Source organism: Delphinus delphis, chromosome 13, assembly GCF_949987515.2.
Source record: "Delphinus delphis chromosome 13, mDelDel1.2, whole genome shotgun sequence".
NCBI lineage: Eukaryota > Metazoa > Chordata > Mammalia > Artiodactyla > Delphinidae > Delphinus > Delphinus delphis.
Window position 1 is genome coordinate 76,932,351 of NC_082695.1, and position 21,613 is coordinate 76,953,963.

At 40.4% G+C, this 21,613-nt stretch overlaps 1 protein-coding gene across 1 annotated transcript in view; it reads right to left on the minus strand.

Moving 5' to 3' along the window:
* The window catches only part of VPS4B (vacuolar protein sorting 4 homolog B), a 33,804-nt gene extending 14,662 nt beyond the window's left edge, over positions 1–19,142 (minus strand). Inside the window, exons 1-4 of the mRNA XM_060029180.1 lie at positions 18,864–19,142; positions 7,569–7,680; positions 6,096–6,252; positions 2,905–2,972 (exon numbers count right to left, since the gene is read on the minus strand). Coding sequence (XP_059885163.1) covers positions 2,905–2,972; positions 6,096–6,252; positions 7,569–7,680; positions 18,864–18,890 — 364 coding nt within the window. The 5' untranslated portion in view covers positions 18,891–19,142. The remainder of the gene's footprint in view (positions 1–2,904; positions 2,973–6,095; positions 6,253–7,568; positions 7,681–18,863) is intronic.
* Positions 19,143–21,613: the final 2,471 nt, after the last annotated feature.

The window sequence follows — 21,613 nt, forward strand, 5'->3', positions numbered from 1 at the left end:
TTGCAGTAAGGAGAAGTAAAAATCAGTAAGAGTCCACAAAAGATTTCTCTTACTATAGCGTGCTGGCAAAACTTTCCAGATCTTTTATCAAAATCTTTCCCAATTTTCAGTATATAGAAATTGCTCAACTACAAACTACAAAGTAGCCTGTTCAAAGGTGATGTGTAATTGTTTTAAGTATAATATCACCACTCACACAATCTACTGATTACCTATGATATTAGTTTTATGGGTATTTTTTCTTGTTTTGAAAGATCATCTATTATTCTAAGAATGCTATACTCTGCAACTTACTTCCCTAAATTATGAAAATCTTTAGCTATACATTAAAATGAAATGAGGGACTTCCCTGGTGGCACAATGGTTAAGAATCCTCCTGCCAATGCAGGGGACATGGGTTCGAGCCCTGGTCCGGAAAGATCCCACATGCCGCGGAGCAACTAAGCCCATGTGCCACAAACTACTGAGCCTGCGCTCTAGAGCCTGCAAGCCACAACTACTGAGCCCACGAGCCACAACTACTGAGCCCGCACACCTAGAGCCCGTGCTCTGGAACAAAAGAAGCCACTGCAATGAGAAGCCCGCGCACAGCAAGGAAAAGTAGCCCCCGCTCGCCACAACTAGAGAAAGCCCGCGCACAGCAACAAAGACCCAACACAGACGAAAATAAATAAGTTTATTTAAAAAGTAAAAAAGAAATGAAACCATAAACACTTTTAGCATTCTAAAAGTTCAGACTAAGTATAAATTAAGAAAAATAGCCAATTCACTTTTTCTTTTCTATGTCCCATACAGATTAGTAACCCTACATGAGGAAAATATTACATCATCTGATAGGATTTTGTGTCAGTTAAACAAAAGTAAATTTATATATAAGCATTATCTGGTCAACTAAAATCTTTTGTTATGAATTTTCTAAATGTGTCATAATTTATCTCCACATTTAACTAATACTTTTCTCTTTAAAAATTTAAGCTAGGTGACTTTGGAATGTTCAGTGATAAAAGACTATTTAGACAAAAGTAGTATCAATTGTTAGACACTGATTAATGATTTTTAAAATTAAAAGAGAGGAATTATTAGAAAATAAAAGCCAAATAATTTGATAATTCCCAATTGTACAAATTTATCCATTCTTTTGATTATACTATTTATTATACTAATATGTTATTTAACCTCAAAGTCACTGAATATCAAAATTAAAAGAAAATTCAAATCATGAACTTTAATTTTAATAATAAAATATTACACTTAATGCCATAACCTAAAACAGAAGTAAAAAGATTTGGAAAATTGTTTCAGGAAAAATGAGGGAAGATTCAAAAAAGGATATTATACGACGAAATCCATCAGCAAACCATGAAACTAAAAGATGGAGAAAAAGGATTCTCAGATACGAAAGGCTAGGACTCCTTCATATTCTATTTCATCCTGAAATTCCAAATAAATTTCCTCATTTAAATGTTTTAAGCATCTGTATTTTTATACGTCCTTGGGCCTTATCATCACTCATAGGAAATGTAAAAAAAAATTCCTTATTAAAAATTGTATCTTTTTCAAAATTAAAGATACCATCCAATTTTTACTTCCGTGGGGCAGAGCCAGAGAGAGGAGGAACAAAACCAAAAGAACAGATAGAAAAAAGCTTTTTGCCTTACAAGTAAAATAAAGCCACTTGGCATGGACCACTGGGTTGCCCAAAAATACTTACGAGGATGAAGTATGACCACACTGCTCGAGGCAGTGCAAACTCAGTTACTGCCCTTGGACTACACCCACCATTGACGCTGGCGTGTAAAAATACCCTCGTTAACTGTAGTGTTTTCAAAATACTATCCTTATAGTATTACCCTATACATCCCAGAGGGGTCGGTAAGACAGAAATATTACCAAAATGGAGATCAGAATAGCAAGATTAAAGGTCTGGCCTTAATGGATATCTTTCCCAGATATGTGTTCTATTCAGCAAGATTCAAATGAATAAAATACATGTTACCAATGACTGAGCATAAAATTCAACTTGAAAAATCATTAGATAACATATCAAAGAACAATCAAGTCTCAGTAGCTAAAGAAGCCAGCAATTAAATAGATGCCTTTTTAGATACACAGAGCTACTATTTACTGAGTCCCTAGTACTGTCAGATGTAATATTAGGCAGTTTTTACATTGTCATTAACCTTTTAATTGCCCTGAAAGTATTCTTAACTTCCACTTGAGAGCTGGGTCTCAGACTCTGAGAGGTTAGGGAATTGCCCAAGACTAGACAGATTTAGGCAGCAGATCCCGGAGTGGAATCCAGATGTGAATGCAGCTACAATCTATGCCCTCTGGATCATGCCACTTCACTACAGTAGGGAGAAAGGGCTTTTATAGGTGTGGAAGGTAAAAAACTGAAAGCCGAAAGAGGGAAATGTAAATGGGAATGCTGAAATGGGATAAAAAAGCAGATTAGGAAGAGCAGGTAGGAAACATGAAAAAAATAGCATCAATGAATACGCTACAGCAACAGCAATAAAAGCCAAGTGTGAGTCCTAATGCATTCTGTTCCTCTGACAGGAAATTTCAATACCATCAGATTTTATAGTAAGCTAATAGTATAACTGCTACCCTCTCTAAAAGGGGGCAAATAAGACAAAATGAAAGAGAGTAAGCTTTTAAGGCAGATACAAAATGAAACAATATTTTTACTGCATGGAAAAAAAACCAACCCATTAGAGACCCTATAGAGCAAATCTTATAAACATGTTCTCAACAAAGCCAGCATGTGACCACTGGGAACCAAAGCCAGTTCTTGAACCTCATTTAAATACAGGTGGGAAAAAAAACCCAATTCAAATAGACAATTCACTATGAGCTTTTTAAAAATAAAATAGTAAATTTAAAAATGAAATCTAAAGCAACCTTGAAGTTGACTCTGTAGTTTCTTTTTTTCAGGATCATCAGATTCTCCTTCCCCATCACTGTCATTCCTAATAAAAAGAATTTAATATATTCAAATGATCACTCATTGCTATCAAAGTAAGGCAAAAAATAAAGGAAAAGATTAACCTGAAATATCCATAATTTAAGTGGCAAAGTAAGACATTCACATTAAAAGTTAAGCTTATTTTATTACTTTTCAGAATATACTAAATAAAATAGTAAGCAGGCATATTACCCATCAAAATGGAATCATGAACAGGAAATGGACAAAACGACCAGAATGAAGTCAGGAACTAGCTCCAAATTCCCACGACATACCTATTTATGTACTGATATTAATTCATAAATGCATGACCCACACCTCATTCCACAAAAGATTTAAGATGAATTACAGGAGTGTTGTAAACAATTAACAATAAAAAAAATCAGGACCAGGCAAACTATATATTAGAACAAGAAGCCATAACTAGGAGGAAACCCCCCCCCCCAAAATATCAACTATTTAAGGTACAAAGGTGCATAACCCTTAGCCTAGGGGTTCCAAAGGATGGATGAAGCTTTTGATGAAAATGAACCGACCCCAAAGAACAAGGAGATCAATGCACACATTTCATATCTAGGGATTTATTCGAAGGAAACAATTTTAAATGAGTTCAAGGATTTGACTACAAGGATAATCATGCCCATATTGTTTGCAATAGGGAAAAAATTAGAAATAATGTATATTCAATTATAAGGATTAGCATGTGACAGAATACACTGCAATCTTCAAAGCAAAAAATATGGCATTACATTATTTTTCACATATAAGACATAAAGGGGAGTAAAAAGATTGACAGGTTTTATCTCAGAATGGGCTTGCTTGGTTATCACAGGGTGGTGGGGTTATTTATGGGTAAGGTGGAGACTGCAAACTGATTCATCTTGACATTCACTCCAACCTTCTTCTACTGCGTTTTCTTGTACAGTAAAGACTGTACTTGTTATAAAACTGCCCTTCCCAGGCTCGCCTGCAGCTGAGGCTCCACAGGAGACCAAAGTCCTGCTGGAGGGCAGAAGCAAGCAACTGAGGTAGGGGCTGCATGCGAGGAGACGCCTGTAGGTGAAAGCACTGCTTTGCTGAGGGCGCTGTGGCAGGGCCTACTGCCCACTCCCCGGCACCGGAATGCTGGGCAAAGGAGCTGGCAGCAGTGGGATCCCTGCTGGAACTACCCTGGTGGAGGGGGGCATTTCTCCTAGCCATGCGGCATCCAAACCTGACTCCCTGGCCCTCGAATTCTGTAAGGGAATGCACTACAGGGATCCCTGCTTTCCCAAAGTTTGCTTTATGCCACTTTGCTTTTACAAAAGACCTACATTAGTACTGTTTTCAGTAACTGAAAGATATCCAAAGACGATCATCGCTTTAATGAAGGCAAAAAACGAAAATAGCATTTAGCATTTGTTTTACAGTGAGCTCTTATGAGGCAGCACGCACCCTGAGCAGTGAGAGGGGCCCCGCCAAGAGCCTTCCGAAAACCACACTCCATCTCATCACCAAGCTGAACTGTGTCAGCTTTGAACTGTGTCTGTGAGCATCTGTGCTTTATCTCCATTTATTTTTGTGCATCCATTAGCAAGAGGTAATTGCTTCTTTGCTTTACCCCATTTCAGCTTAAAGTGGGTCCCGCCATCCAACACAGAACTGGTATCCCCCTGCTAGGCAGACATCTTAGGAGGGACACTACACGGTCTCCAAGCAAGACCAGGTGAGGCTCAACTCCCGGGGGAGAGGACGTTTCTGCGGGGCAGGGGGTCTCAGCGAGATCTGGGGGTCCAGGTACTTGAGGTCAACTGATCCTTCCCAACAGCTTTCATTTCATTTTCATCTGGAGTCCCAGTCTTACAATATATGCCCCAAATTTCACACAAGAAACCCAGTGGGGTTCAACTGATTTTGAAATCCAATAAGCTATGAGATCAGCTGGGGTCTAATTTTTGTCATGCCAATGCTAGAGCTATAAGATAAAATATTCTTAGGGGTATCAAAGGAACTCTCCGGTTCCCCGACCATGTCTTGAACAGAGAATATAAAACCTTGAGCTTGTAAGTTTTTTCAAACTCTCCCATGTAATTTGAGGCAGGCTGTCAACTCTAGCTCTCAAAATGGCCTTTCGTAGTAGCCACAAAGCCCCCAAAGCACTGCCTCCAGGGCACTCCATGCCTGGTGACCACAGGGGTTATCTAAGTTGCTTGTACCACTGCTTACCATGAACTGTAAGTATTACATCCTATAATGCTAATCAGAATTTCCTGCCTTCATATCCAATGAAGCCAGATGACCCCACCCCAGAGTCTTGTTTTCTCCGAGTATGTTGTCACTTGGAACAACTTCTGGCTCCAATTAATAGAATGATCAGAGGATCTGGGTAGAATATGTTCCCACTGCTCAGCACAGAGCCTGACATGCACACAGTAGGTGTTGAATATATAAATTCTGCATCTGTAAGTGATATATCCCTCATCTAGGAAGACATTTCAAAAATGAGTTTTGATGTTTATATAAATTATGCTGTGTCGCTTTCTTTACAATGATAAAGTAAAGCAAATCTGATGCAAATCCACATCAAAAAACTTATATATCCAAAATTTGTTTTACATTACCAGAGTTGTTTTTCATTTTGTCCGTGTGCTTAGTACTAAGTCAATACTACTAGTCAAAGAATCAATTCACAGATTACTCCTACAATTTTAAACTTCATTACATAATGGGCAGAGGGTAAAGAATTGAGTAGCATTCCTACCAAATGTTTTTTCTACTACTACCAGGCAGTCAAGGAGAGCAATTTGAGGTATATCACCCCCAAAGCTTGGTAAACTAGGGGTCCACAAACTTTTTCTGTAAAGAACAAGACAGTAAATATTTTAGATTTTGTAGGCCATACGGTTCCTTGTCACAACTACTCAGCTTTGCTGGTACAGCACAAAAACAGCCACAGACAACAGGTAAGTGAAGGCATGAGGCCGTGTTCCAATAAAACTTTAGTTACGAAAGCAGGCAGCAGGTCAGATTTGGCCCATGAGTCACGGTTTGCCAACACCTAGTTTAAACAAAGGAAATTTCCTTCACAAATTAAATTAAATTTTATGCTGTAATTCGATACAATACAATCTCACTCTAAAATACATACCCCTTCTCATCAGCTGGACTTGGCTGTCCCTCTTTCACTGGCTTCTGTGGTTTTTTCTCCTTCTTCTTCAGGTACTCCTTCAGTTTTTCTGCTCTATCAAGATACTCTGTACACTTTGCCCTGATACTTTGCTTGGCTTTATCACCCTGTGCTTCATCTATTGAGGGAAACGAGAGAGATTTTTCCTTTAGTATTCTTTACAGACAGGTATAAAACTCCTAGACATACTTTTCCAAAAAGGAAAATCTATTTTGGAGGAGAGAGAAAAGATCATCTCTAGCTCATCATAATCCATGATTATCAATCTTTTCTATTCCTTCCTCCAGCAGGGTTGGGGGCCAACAGTGAGTGTGAGTCAGAGAGAGTTCTGAGCAAGACACTAGGATATCTTAAGTTAATGTTAAATAATAAGAAGAAATTATTTAATATTCTGTGGGCTTCATACTCTTCCCTTACATTCTGTGCAGACAGCTAAAAGCGGCTTATCTCATACAAAACCAATTATAAGACAAATAGAAGTAAAGCAATATTAACCATTTCCATCAACGTCTACATAAGCTTTATTTCAGAGTATAAAAAGTGACAGAAATCCCATATATTATGAGTACCACCAGTACAGTAATTTTACTAAAGGCCCCTGTGAGAGTTGTTTGAAAAGGAGACTTCAGCAATATACGCAGTGTATGGGATTAGCCCCACCTATCTTATATGTTATGATTAATTCTTAGTTTCACTTTAATGTGACAGAAAAACCTCAAAATTAAATAGGGAAGCTCAAAAGAAAATCCTAAATTATCCAACTGCTGAAATTTTTATTTAAAAAAAAAACGAAGTTTGCCAGAAAGACACTTTTTCAATGTCTTATTTCACATATGTTCAGCGTTAGGTTTAAGATCCATGAAGGCAGGGGTTGTTATCCATTTCTTCCTCACTGCTGTATCTCAGTGCCTAGAACAGTAGCTGGCAGGTGGTAAACACTGAATACATATTTGGAAATACACAAAATGTCTCCCAACCTATTTTTGTTTGTTTCTGTTTTGGCTGCACAGCACAGCATGCGGGATCTTAGTTTCCCCACCAGGGATCGAACCCGCGCCCCCTGCAGTGGAAGCGTGGAGTCTTAACCACTGGACCACCAGGAAAGTCCCCCAACCTATTTTTAAAACATCTATTTTCAAAGAGATGTTTAGAAAATGAGTAGGTCCAGATTACATAATCTGGGTACATAACCAGTAAAATGAAAACTTCTTCCCACTGACTATATGGCATTTTAATATGTTTAGGTGTACAAAGTAATAACTATGACAGCTGTGCACATTTGTTGGTTGAGTACTTAAAAACTACTAAGAAGCTAGTGGGACTCTTTTGCAAATTGATGGTTTATAATTTTCTGGCATTGTACTTCAATTTTTATAAATGAAACAGAATAATCTTTTTAGTGTTTTTAAATAAAAAAACAAATGATGACCTTACATTTAACTACATGGAGAAAATACTGTACAGCGTGTTGGTAGAGTTGAAGGGCTTCCTCGTAGTTCCCAGCTTTGTCTTCCTGGGCTGCTTTGCTAGCAAGATCTATCGCTTTCTGTTTGAAGGGAGGCAAAACTATACCATCAAAATCAAAGCATAGCATAAGTTTGAAATAAATAATCACGTTGAATGTTTTCTTTAAAAATGAAAGCAACCTTAAAACAAATCTACCTTTTTTTTCTAAATCACAACTGCATTGTATTATAAATTATAATTATTTATAAAATGCAAATTACATTTCTTCTATAGGTAAATGCTATCTGAACACCTCTTTATCTAGTACCAATCACTGAGATTCTCACATAATTTTTCACTCAACAAAAGTCAAGCTCAGGGCCAGTAAGGAATAATCAAGTAACATGAAAATTCAAGTTAAAAGCATTTATGGAAATTCTCAAAAATCAAATGTCTAAAGCATATGACAATAGTAAAATTTAAATGGGGTAAAACCCCTTCAGAAGCAATAGGGCAATGAAATACTAAGAGTCTGAAAAATACGCAAATCTTTTAACTCAGTAATTAACTAAAAGGTTCACTGAGCAAAGACAAACCAGAGAGGTCTTTTGAAAAAACAAAAACAAAACTTGAAAACTTAAATTTTAAATAGCGAAAAGATGCCACACAATATAAAAAGTAGAATTGTTAAATATTAAGCAGTATTTGTAATAATATGGAAAAATGAATAATGGAAGTTTTTAAAAAGCATTATACAATTTTTACATATAGCATGAGATCATGTATTTGAAACAACAGCAAACAAACAAATAAATAAACTTTTAAAAAGCACAGAAGAAAGATGGGAAGGAAATTTCACAGAGCTTATCTTTGATAAGACTCAATTTTTTTCATTTTCTACTTCTTCACATCTTCCAGAAATTCCATAATGAAATGGGCAACTTTTGTAGTACTTTTTTTTTAACTTTTTATTTTATATTGGAGTAGAGTTGATTAGCAATGCTATGTTAGTTTCAGGTGTGCAGCAAAGTGATTCAGTTGTACATATACACGTATCTATTCTTTTTCAAGTTCTTTTCCCATTTATGTTGTTACATAATATTGAGCAGACTTCCCTGTACTATACAGTAGGTCCTGGTTGGTTATCCATTTTATTTTACTTTATTAAAACTTATTTTATTTTTTTAATTTTGGCTGCGTTGGGTCTTTGTTGCCACGTGTGGGTTTTCTCTAGTTGTGGCGAGCGGGGGCTGCTCTGCGTTGCGGTACGTGGGCTTCTCATTGTGGTGTCTTCTCTTGTTGCGGAGTGCAGGCTCTAGGCTTGGGCGCTTCAGTAGTTGTGGTGCGTGCGGGCTCAGTAGTTGTGGCATGCGGGCTTCAGTAGTTGTGGCGTGCAGGCTCAGTAGGTGTGGCTCGCGGGCTCTAGAGCGCAGGCTCAGTAGTTGTGGTGCACGGGGCTTAGTTACTCCGCAGCATGTGGGATCTTCCCGGACCAGGGCTGGAACCCACGTCCCCTGCACTGGCAGGCGGATTCTTAGGCACTGCGCCACCAGGGAAGCCCAGATCCATTTTGAATACAGCAGTGTGGACATGTCATCCCAAACTTCCTAACTGTCCCTCCCCCACCCCTGCAACCATAAGTTTGTTCTCTAAGTCTGTGAGTCTGTTTCTGTTTTGTAAGTTCAAAAGTTGTAAATAACTTAAAAAAAAACCCCACACACAACTACCAGAAATAGATCCATACAGCTACGTCCAACCGAATTTTGACAAAGATATAGAAAGGCAAGTTAATGGCAGAAAGATAGGCTTTTTTTTTTTTTTTTTTTTTTGTGGTACGCCGGCCTCTCACTGCTGTGGCCTCTCTCCTGCGGAGCACAGGCTCCGGACGCGCAGGCTCAGCGGCCATGGCTCACGGGCCCAGCCGCTCCGATGTGGGATCTTCCCAGATTCCCAGACCGGGGCACGAACCCGCGTCCCCTGCATCGGCAGGCGGACTCTCAACCACTGCGCCACCAGGGAAGCCCCAAGATAGGCTTTTAAAGAAATGGTTCCAGAGCAAATGAACATCCATAAGCCAAAAAAAAAAAAAAGAGGGAGAACACCTCAAACTAAACCTTGTACTCTGCACAAAAACTAACTTGAAATGGATCACGGACTTAAATATAAAATGTAGGGCTTCCCTGGTGGCGCAGTGGTTGAGAGTCCGCCTGCCGATGCAGGGGACGCAGGTTCGTGCCCCGGTCCGGGAAGATCCCACATGCGGCGGAGAGGCTAGGCCCATGAGCCATGGCCGCTGAGCCTGCGCGTCTGGAGCCTGTGCTCCGCAACGGGAGAGGCCACAACAGTGAGAGGCCTGCGTATCACACACACACACACAAAAGTAAAACTATAAAATCCTTAGAAAAAACAAAGAGTATCTTCACCATCTAGGGCTAGGCAAAGGGTTCTTAGACTTGACACCAAAAGCACAATATATAAAAAGAAAAAATAAAAACAGTATATTGGCATAAAAAAGACACATAGATCAATGGAACAGAAGAAAGAGCCCAGGAATAAACCAACACATATGTTCTCAATTAATTTACCACAAAGAAGCAAAGAATGTATGATGGGGAAAGAACAGTCTCTTCAATAAATGATGCTGGGAAAACTGGACAGCCAAATGCAAAAGAATGAAAATGAATACTATCTTATACAATACACAAAAATAACTCAAAATGGAGTAAAGATTTGAACATAAGACCTGAAACCATAAAACTCCTAGAAGAAAACGCAGATGATAAGCTCCTTGACGTTGGTCTTGGTGATAATTTTTTGGATTTGATGCCACAAAGGCAACAAAAGCAAAAATAAGTGTGACTACATCAAACAAAAAAGCTTCTGCACAGCAAAGGAAATAATCAACAGAATGAAAGGTAACCTACTGAATGGAGAAAATACTTGCAAATCATATATATCTGACAAGGGGTTAATATTAAAAAATATAAAATACTCATACAAATCAAGAGCAAAAACCAAAACAATTTGATCAAAAAATGGGCAGTGGATCTGAATAAACATTTTTCCAAAGAAGACACACAGATGGCCAACAGGTACATGAAAAGGTCCTCAACATCATTAATCATCAGGGAAATGCAGATCAAAACAACACTGCGTTATCACCTCACACCCATCAGAATGGCTATTATCAAAGAGACAAGAAATAAAAAGTGTTGGTGAGGATGTAGAGAACAGGGAGCTCTAGTGTACTGTTGATGGAAGTATAAATTGGTGCAGTTACTATGGAAAATAGTACGGAGGTTCCTCAAAAAATTAAAAACAGAACTATCATATGATCCAGCAATTCCACTCCTGGGTATTTATCTGAAGAAAATGAAAATATTAGCTTGAAAAGATATGTGCACCCCCATGTTCACTGCAGCATTATTTACGACAGCCAAGATATGGAAACACCTAAGTGTCCACCAAAGGATGACTGGATAAAGAAAAAATATATATATCAAATATTATTCAGCCATAAAAAAGGAAATCTTGCCATTTGCAAAAACATGGACGGAACCTGAGGGCATTATGCTAAGTGAAATAAGTCAGACTGAGAAAGACAAATACCATATGATCTTACTTATATGGGGAATCTAAAAAAAAAACCCAAAAAAACAAAAAATGAGCTCACAGACAGAGAACAGACTGGTGGTTGCCACAAGTGGGGGGGTGGGCAAAACAGGTGAAGGGGGTCCAAAGGTACAAACTTCCAGCATAAAGCAAATCAGTCATGGGGATGTCATGTGTAGCATGGTGACTATAATTAATAATACTCTCTTACGTGTTTTTGAAAGTTGTCACAAGAAAAATATTTTGTAACTATGTATGGTGACAGATGTTAACCAGATGTACTGTGGTGACCACCTCACAATACAAACAAATATCGAACCATGTTGCACACCTGAAACTAATATAACATATATCAATTACACCTCAAAGGAAAAAAAATAATGATAAATTGGACCTCATCAAACTTAAAAATTTTGGGTCTGTAAAACAGCCTGTTAAAAGGATGAAAAGACAAGCCAAAGAGTGGGAGAAATGTTTGCAAACCACATGTTTGGGAAAGGACTAGTACTTAGAATACAGAAAGAACTCTCAAAAATCAAGTTTAAAAACAACTGAAGTAGAAAATAAGCTAAAGACATAAATAGACATTTCACCAAAAAGGATATACAGATGGCAAATTAGCACATGAAAAGATGTTCAACATCACTAGCCGTTAGGGAAATGCAAATTAAAACCACAGTGAGATATCACTAAACATGTATCAGAATGGCTAAAATAAAAAATAGTGACAATGCCAAACAGTGGTGAGGATAGAGAACTGGATCACTTATACATTGCTGAGATGTAAAAAGGTACAGTCACTCCGGGAAACAGGTTTGTTTTTCTTACAAATCTAAACACGCAACCACCACATGAATCAGCAACTCCACTCCTGGGCATTTATCTCAGAGAAATAAAGACTACGTTCACATAAAAACTTGTACTTGAACATTCCAGATGCCCTTCATGGTTAAACCGTGGTACACCCAGACCAGGGAGTACTACTCAGTAACAAAAAAGAATGAACTACTGATATACGCAACTTGGATGAATCTTGAGGGAATTAAGCTAGGTGAAAAGAACCAATCCCAAAAGGTTACATACTGCATGATTCCATTCACATTAACCTCAAATGACAAAACCAGAGGTGAAGAGCCGTTTAGTATTGTCAGGAGACAGGAATGCGGGGGGAAGAAAAAGGGAAGTAACTGTGGCTATAAAAGGGCAACGAGAGGGATCCTTTGGGAGAGAACTCTACTGTATCATGACTACGGCGGGGGGATACAGGAATTAACTCGACGGAACTCTGTGTGCACAGACACACACACACACACACTTAAGACTGGGGAAATCTGAGTAAGACAGTAGAATATATCAATGTCAACATCCGGGTTGTGATACTGTACTATATAGTTTTACAAGATGCTGCCATTGGGGACAACTGGGTGAAGGGTACACAGGCCCTCTCTGTATTATTTCTCCCAACTGCGTGTGAATCTACAATCATCTCAAAATAAAATTTTCATTAAGAAAACTATTTTTAATATTTTAAAATATGCACACACATACAAATTAAGAACAAGCATGATTTACTGAAACATTCCACCTGTATTAATTTAGGTAGTAAAATTATTCAACAGAAATAAGAGCCAGTAGAAAAAAATAATCATGGCTATGCTATATTAAAAATAAGCATACAATTAAGATAAGAAATTATTCAAATAATCCAAAAACTAATCATATGTTGAAAATATTGTATTTTGAAGCAGTTGCTCATGGACTGCATAGAGATGGGATAAATGGGAGGAAGAGGCCTTCCCTCTGCTGTGGCAGGAGGGAAGAAAAATAAATGGTGTGTCTCAGAACTGATAAAATGTAGCAGTACATGTTTCACAGTTCAAATAGCCTGAACTTGGAGCTAAATTTCCAAGTTTGGTAAACTCAGCAGGATATAAAGGGTGGAGTCACAGCACCTGGTCAACCGGTGGTTTGGTGTACCTGGTCTTATAAAAATGTATCCAGAAGACTCAGAGGCTAAGTCATGTAGCAGAAGTAAGTTCTTCCTTTTTCTGGCTATAATTTCCTTCTTATGCTATTTTGAATTGCTGTGCCACTCACCTCTTCAGCTATGCATTCCCCTCATTTGCTGTCAGCCCTCTTTTAGGAACCAAAATGACATTTGTTAAAACTCGTACAGTCAGTATTTAAAAATCTAGCTCCAAATATGGTACCAATCACTTTAAAGCAGCCTTTCTCTGATGATGGATGCATCTGTATTTGCACTGTCCAATACGGGAGCATATGGCTTTTGAAACTTTTGGCTAATGTGACTGAAGAGTTTTAAGTTTTATTTAAGTAAAATTTAAATTTAAATTGCCACATGTGGCTACCATACTGGACAGCCCATGTTAAACCTTTAATCGAAGATGATGATTGGAGGATATGCATCTGTTTTTCGCCTGATGAATGCTCCACTTCACCCTTGTTTCTGTTAGCATTTTTCATTTGAAACAAAATTAACCATGTCTTGCATGGTTTGGGAGTGCCAATTATTCTTTCAGAATATAACCCTGACTGTCTCCATCGCTACCACCCTAGCTCAATCCACTATCACATCTGTCAAACCTACCGCCTAGCCTCCTCGAAGCGGTCAGCCTGCTTCCACAGTTGATACGGAAGTCCACACAGCACCAGTGAAGGGCACCCTTTGATGGCTTCCCACTGCGAACAATAAACCCCAAATGCTGGGTCATGATCTACCTGGGCCCTGGCTCTGTCTGGGTCTCACCTGAAACCCTCTAGTCCTCCTTCACTCAGGCAGCCTGTGGACTAGGACCCCTCTGCCCACAACACTCTTCCCTGCTCTTTCCCCAGATGGATGCACAAGGGTCTCGTTTTCAGTCACAGTTCACATGCCAAGTCCTCAGAGAGGCCCTCCCTCCTCTCCTATTTCAAAGGCTGCACCCCACCCCTGATCTCAGCCCTCCCCTCACCCTGCACTTCTATCCCATTGCTGTGTTTATCATTGTTCCCCTGCATACTCACTTACTGGCCATCTCCTTTAGTATACAGGGAAGCTCCACAAGGAAGGGGACTTGCACCGCAGGCATGCAAAGAGCCCTCCTTCAGCTAGCCCTGACACTAAAACCCCCTTCAGCTTGGTTCTGCTTCTCTGCTACCTTCAGAACCCAAACCTCACCAGCGCAGTCTCTACTCTTTCCAGTTCCTTTTTTTCTCCTTACCCTTCAGCTGCCAATCTGGGCTTCTGTCCCTTATCTTATCAATAAATCTGCTCATATCAAGGTTCTCTGTGGTACCAGATCCAAAGACCAGCTCTGCGTCCACCTCGATCTCTCGACAGTATTCTACAGCAGCATCACTTCCCTCTGGAGCGCTGCCCTCTGCCGAGCTCCCGAGCGCCACTCTGCCCGCTTTCCTCCCGCCGCTGACAGCTCCTGCTCAGTTTCCTTCGCTGACTCTCCTTGAACCTGACGCTGAAGTATCAGGGCTCCTCAGGGCTCGGGAGTCCTTCTGTTTCCTCCCTCCCTATGTGAGCTGTTCTCAATGACTGAAGCTGATTATCTTCAGGCTGATGGTTCCCAAATTTATTCCATTTTAAAACACGCCACTCTTCTGTTTAAAATCCTTCCAGTGGCTTGTTTCTGTGCATGTGGGTTTTGTTTTGTTTTGGCCTGTCCTCTCCCACTAGAATATAAGCTCCATGAGGACAGGAGTCATGCCTGTTGTACTGGCTTTTTTATATTCTGGAGGCTGGCACAAGACTGACTGAATCTCAGGGTCAGCCAGGATCCAGTCATCGATATGGAGGCACAAAGGCTGGGAACACCTGGGACTGTCCTTTTCAGATTAGGAGACCATGATGTGCCCACGCTAGAAAACCCTGGGAAACTGGGTAAATTCCAGACCCACCCATCTCAGGAGGAAAGCTGTCCCAGCCCCTGTCTTTCAAGGCTGATTCTTTCCCTGGTGCTCTGGAGCCCATTCCTACCTTCCTCCTCAGACATTCAGTCCCCTCGATTTTAACAGCTCAACTGTTCTCCCCAACCTAACCTTTCCCTTTTTGGGGGAGCATTCCTTAGCATAAAAATGTATGCAAGTCCTATCTTAGACTCGTAGCCACAAAACACCAACAGAAACACACCAGCTCTCCCCAATTCTAAGGTGCCCATGTAGCTACCATCTTATTCAATACTTGCCTCTTCACCTCCACAGCAAAGCCCCAAAGAGAACCCGAAGTTCATCTAGGTTTCTTGATTCCTCCCACGGCAATGCTTCCTGCCCCTTGACTGCGAGATCTCTCACTTATCTAGTTATGGGTCACTAGGTGAGCACTTAGCCCTCGTAAGAGACACCTCACATGGCCTCCTTGGGCCATCAACGCACCATCCTCTCCAGGTTTGACTCTTGGCTATGTCACGATTCTTTTTCAGGCTCCCTTTTCTCTCTCCTTAAACGCTGATATTCCACTGGGTCTGTGCCTTGGTCCTTGTCTTTCCTCATTCTATAAACTTTCCAAGACGGCCACACCTCTGCTACCATCCATATGCTACTAACTCCCAAATCCTTATTCCCAGCCTAGCCTAAGTTCTATACATATGTACCCAGCTGCTCAATGGACAGTTCTACCTGACTGTCCCCACAAGCATTTCAAGCCCCTGAAGTTCAGGACCACCCTGGCCCCAAATATGCCCCCTCTTCTTGTAATCCCCACTGTCAAGCTATGCCCTGTACACACACAATGGTTTCATTCTAAAACCAAAACCTGAGCTTACTGCCTTCTCTGACTCCCCTCTGACAGCAGGATGGGGACCAATCACCTATGTGCAGCACACACTGCTCCTTGTCATGTGGCTTAACTAGGCTTGACCCCTCACCTGGCACACTCCATTCCCGTCACACCAAACTACAGGGACAACCCAGATGGCTCAGACTTCATACCTCCGTGTACAGTGTGCTCTCCACCTGGAATACCCTATCCCATTGTCCAACACTCAGCACAGTCACCGTGGTCCTCCAACTGCAAAGTCTTTCCCAGCACCCCCAGGAGGCCTAGCCTCTGCTTCCTCTAAATTTCCACTGCCTCTTGTACATCCTTCCAAAGGTCACAAAGTATCCTAGTAGTCCCTTTATGTCTGATGTTTTCACGTCAGAATATAAGCCCTTGGAAATCAAGGATGATACATTTCTTTTATGATTCCCCAACATGTAGCAAAATGCATGACATAGTAGACACTCAGAAAAGTAAATATTCAGGACTGAGTAAACTTTGAGTTCTATACACAATGAACTTGCAGTTTCTCCCAACCCTCTGCGAGGTTTACTACACTTCTAGACTGAGGCATATGTTGTTTTTCTCTGCTTGGATTGCATCCCACTTTCTTGTCCAAGAAGGCATGACTTCATAGTGAAAAAGCACAGACTTATAAGCAGATAGACCTGGATTCAAAATTAATCCAAGTCTTCAATACTAATTAACTGTATGTCTTTGGGCAAATCATAAACTTAATAAGCTTTGGTTCCTTATACTGTGAAACTGGAGTAATACCTTGAAGAGTTGTTTTGAGGACTAAATGAGATCACATCAAACACCAGGCAGAAAATTAGTGTCAGTACCTTTCACTCTTATCTAAGCTCACATCATCTTCTCTGCGGAACATTTCTCATTTATCCTTGAAGAGTTACACAAGCCCTTCCTTTCTGCCCTCCCACACTAACCTTTAATTCTATTAGAGCATTACTGCATTATTTTATTTTGATTTTTAGTTATCTGCATTCCTCCATTTGATTATAAGCATCTGGCTATGGGGATTTTGCCTTGTTCAGTGAGAAATCGATTCGTTAGTTGAATATTCTTCATCCAAATTTCCTACATTAGAAGGTGGAAAAGGTTGAATGAGAAAGCACATCTGTGCTTTCAACCACTGATAAAAGTATAACTCATTATCTCTCCCTCTGTTTAACACTATCAATTATGCCTTTAATATGGGTCAATCTCGAGCTGATTCACTGAAGAACATCCACAATCCAATCCAAATATGATGCAAAGGATTACAGAATGAAACTGCAAATGTTGCAAAATAAAAATGATCAGTAAATAGATGAAGATTATATTGTAGAATGCCCAAATCACATGCAAACTCTTGACAAATAAAAGTTGGTGTACTATGTATAAAATAGATGAGCAACAAGGATATATCGTATAGCACAGGAAATTACAGCCATTATCTTGTGTTAATTTTTAATGGAGTATAATCTGTAGAAATACTGAATCACTATGCTGTACACCTGAAACTATATTGTAAATCAATAAAACTTCAATAAAAACATTTTTTAAAGATGGTGGAATAAAACTATTCAGTTAACTGACAAACCAACAAGGATGAAAACAAGGCATTTCAAAAGAAATCACCTTTGATCCTCAAAGGAACAACAGTTTTATCAAATGACCAATACTTTTTCCAAGTACATTTACCAAAAAAACCCCTTCTGAACGGGGCTACAAAAAACTAATGTTAAGTGAAGATTGTTGCATCTCAGTTTAATGAAATCTTGTTGGAAAAAATACACATAAGTCAACACATGACTTATTCTTTATTCTAAGAAATAAGTCACGTTGCAATTATATTTTGTTAAAGACATAAAACATTTATTTTCATAATCTTTTGGGTTGATTTTCAAGATAAAAGTCCCAATCAAGTGCCCACCTCCTTTTTGGTGAAAATTTGATCTCGATTTAAATCAGTCTACTTTCAGTGATTTTTCTTCGGCATCAGTTATCCTGGGCTCAGTATATCCTCTATTAATTATCCCAGGTGCCTATACCAGGCACTCAACAAAAGCCTTTTCAACTGCAAGATCAAGACAAAGATTCAATATAGGGATTCACGCTACTCTTTTGTCCCAAACTTGACTAGTGGACTGGAGCTCTCGAGGTTAAGTCATATTCTAAACTCCACTGAAGCCCCAGATCCATTCTAGGGATGGGAGACACTGTTTGAAAATTTTCTCATCTCCATGAATTCCATTCCACAGAGGTCTAGCAATTAAGTCTAAAGTATCAGGATTACATGCTTTATGAACAAAACACTGAACTCACTGCGGTAGGGGTGGGAAAGTGAAGTCACAAAGGAGTTTAAGAAAACTCCATGATCTTATTTATATACTATATTTTGGGAGCCATTAGCGTGCACCTGAACGTATAGCTCAATGAATTCACGGATTCCTCAGATTCTGAGACTGTGCTCACGTTTCTATTCACCTGACAGCTCGAAAAGGCTTTGCTACACCAGCTTGAGGAACTAGGACAGAACTCGAATCACCCTATTTTCAACTGGTCCAGAGTAATGCACTGGATACATTATGTTCTTTCCTCTCTCCCTTACACTGACTGTAGCGTTCGTGCCTCTGTTCAAAGCTCTGCCCAGCTCGGTTCAAACTCGGCTGGTTTGAAAAGGAAAAAACAAAAACAAAATCCTCAACAAAAGTCAGAAGTCCCACAAAGCCAGTGGACTTGGGAAACCCCGGAAGCATGCGGAAAGCGTCCAATTCTCCCACCTGCCTCTGGGCCGGCGCGCCACCGCTTCCTCCCTCTTCCCCGCCCCCCACTTCCCACCCCACGCCCAGCGCCTCCCCTTGGCTTGGGCTCTCCAGGGGGCGGGAGGATGGCGATACCTGGAGGTTGCTCGAGGTGGATGCCATGGCGGAGATACGAGGCGGTTCCTCGAGGAGGAACGGGGGCAGAGGAAACCTACAGTGGCAACGTCGAGTCGAGCCCGGAGCTGCCCCAAACGTGCGCAGGCCGGTGGCTCTTGGACCTCAAGCGGCGGCCTCCTTTCCGGAACTTCTTCCAAAACAACACTGCGCTCCAAAAGCCAGCGGCCCCCCCAACCCTCACAAAACTTCCGCAACCCTGAGCCCCTTCGGGCTCTCGTCCGGCCTCTAGCCTCAGTACTTCCGCTTTCGTCATCACCACGCGCGCCACCCAGTCCCGAACTAAGCCAGCCGAGGCCTGGCGGAAGTCAGGCGCAGGCGTACTGCGGCTCCGGCCTAGGGGCAGGGAGACCGTTCGGGGTTGAGTGCTATACTCTTTTCTTCCTTTTACGGAAGTCTTATCCTTTGAGATGAGTTATTGTTTCTGGCTTCTTTCACTTGACGGAGAATGGAGAGTGCTCTGTCAATCTTGTGAAAAATGTCATCCCGTCTCCAAGACCCGCTGGTTGGGGACTTTGGGTCCGTTACCATTTACTTCTGTGTAAAGTGGGGGTAATTAAAGTACCTACCTCAGGGTTGTGGAGAATGCTAGTGCTGCGCGGTTAGGCGCACTGCAGAGTGGTAAGCGAACACTTCATCCCGCAAGCATTTTCTCAATGGTTATTGTCATGGCTCTAGGAAGCCCCGAGAATTTCAATAAAAGTTATGTATGGCGCTGCCCTCAAGGAGCTTATGGCAGTCTGGTGGGGATGCAGGCTTCTGAACACACGTCTTGTGAAACTGTTCGATCAGATATTATTTATTCCAGTTAACGTTACAGGGAAGGTTAATGGCTTGAGCAGGTGAGTGCTTTATGCGGGACCACAGATGTCAGGGATTAGTGGCAGAACTAAATGAAGACCTTTTTCCAGCATTCTGTTGTTTGCGGGCACAGTCCTCTTTTTTTTCTTCCTTTCATAGTTTAGCTTCTCAAAGGAAAGCGAAATAGATGTTTAATCACTCCAACGTTTTACTTCCCACTCATTCCCTAATTCTTTCCAAACATCTGGTGTCTCCTAAATAAAGAACTTCCCTCCCTCGCTTCTTACTTAGTATTGTCAGCTACCCAGTTCTTGAAATCTCTTCCGGATAGTGTCCTAATGTCCTTCCTCTAACCTCTTCACTTTCTCCCCTTCTTACTCTTAAGGGCAGAATTTCCTCAAGAGTCTGACGTCCTCTTCTTTCTCACTACTCAAGCTCTGCTCATCTTATCCCCTTCCTGGGCTCCAGGTAGCGATAGAATAGAAATGGCTTCAAATTTAAATTTCTAGCCTGCCCTGTCCTCTGCCGAGCATTTATAGCTACCTCCCAGAGAGTTCCAAAAAACCATAGGGTTTTCCCACAAGAAAAATTCAACACGTTAAGAGCCATATTAATTATCTTAAACCCCAAACTTCCTTCTCTAATCTCTCCTTAGAATAATATATCACCAAATCTCCATCATGCAGGCTCAAAGCTAAAGCCCTCTCTCTGCCTGCGTCTATCAATTCTCCTTCCTACCCACCCTGTCCCCTTCCAGTTACTGATAAAATACTATAGGGACTCCAGCCCTTAGAATATCAGCACATAATAGACATTTAATAAATATTAAACTATTTAACTGAGCTGCTTAAAATAAGTCGCTGGTTCCTTAATGACTCTCAAGCTTGATTTTGCCTGAAGATACAACCAGATTCCAATTTACCTTTCAATTCAATCCCTAAATGTTTACTGAACACCCACTGAAGACAAGTCTACTGGGCATTAAGAACCTACAAAGATGAATAAGGTGTGGTCTTTGCCATTTAGGATTTTACAATTTAGTGGAAGGCAAGACATGTAATAGTGAAAAGAGAATTCATTTGAGTACCACAGTTGAGTACCACCATGTGCCAGGCTGTTTTAGGTGCTGGATATGAAGCAAAGAGTCAAAAATTCCTCTTTTATCACCAATACAGTAATAAGTCCTGTTGATACCATGTGCTCCCTGATATGCAATGAGGAGAGTGTCACCTGCGGTATTTTAAAAAATCTATAACCTCAGTCTCATCATGAGAAAGTACCATACAAATACAAATGGAGTTTTTTTTTTTAACTTCTACAAAATACCTAACTAGTGCACTTCAAAAATGTCAGAGTCATGAAAAAACAAGGAAAGACTGAGAAACTTGTCACAGGTTGCAGGAGACTGACAACTAAATGCAATATGGGATTCTGGACTGGATCCTGGAACAGAACAAGACAGTGGAAAAACTGATAAAATCTGAATAAAGTCTGTATTTTAGCTAATAGTATTATACCGATGCTAATTTCTTAGTTTTGATAAGTATACCATGGTTATTTAAGTTGTTAACAGTAGGAGATGTTGGGTGAAGCATATATGGGAATCCTCTAGATCTTTGCAACTCTTTTGTAAATATTATTTTTAAATAAAATGCTTCCTTAAAAAGTCCTGTTCTTTGGGAGCTTACCTTCTAATGGAATAGAAACTTTTTACCTTTTACGTGTGTGAGATAAATAGAAAATATATATTGGTCTCTGCCCCTGGTTCCTGGCACAGAGCTCCTGAACCCTTGGAATTTCCTGGGTGATCGAAATGTCTTTTGTTCTAATGAGGTGATGCTGGGTGGGCTCCTGGATGAGGACTGATCACCATAAAGTCCAAGCCATGATTAGAAACTTGGAATTTTCAG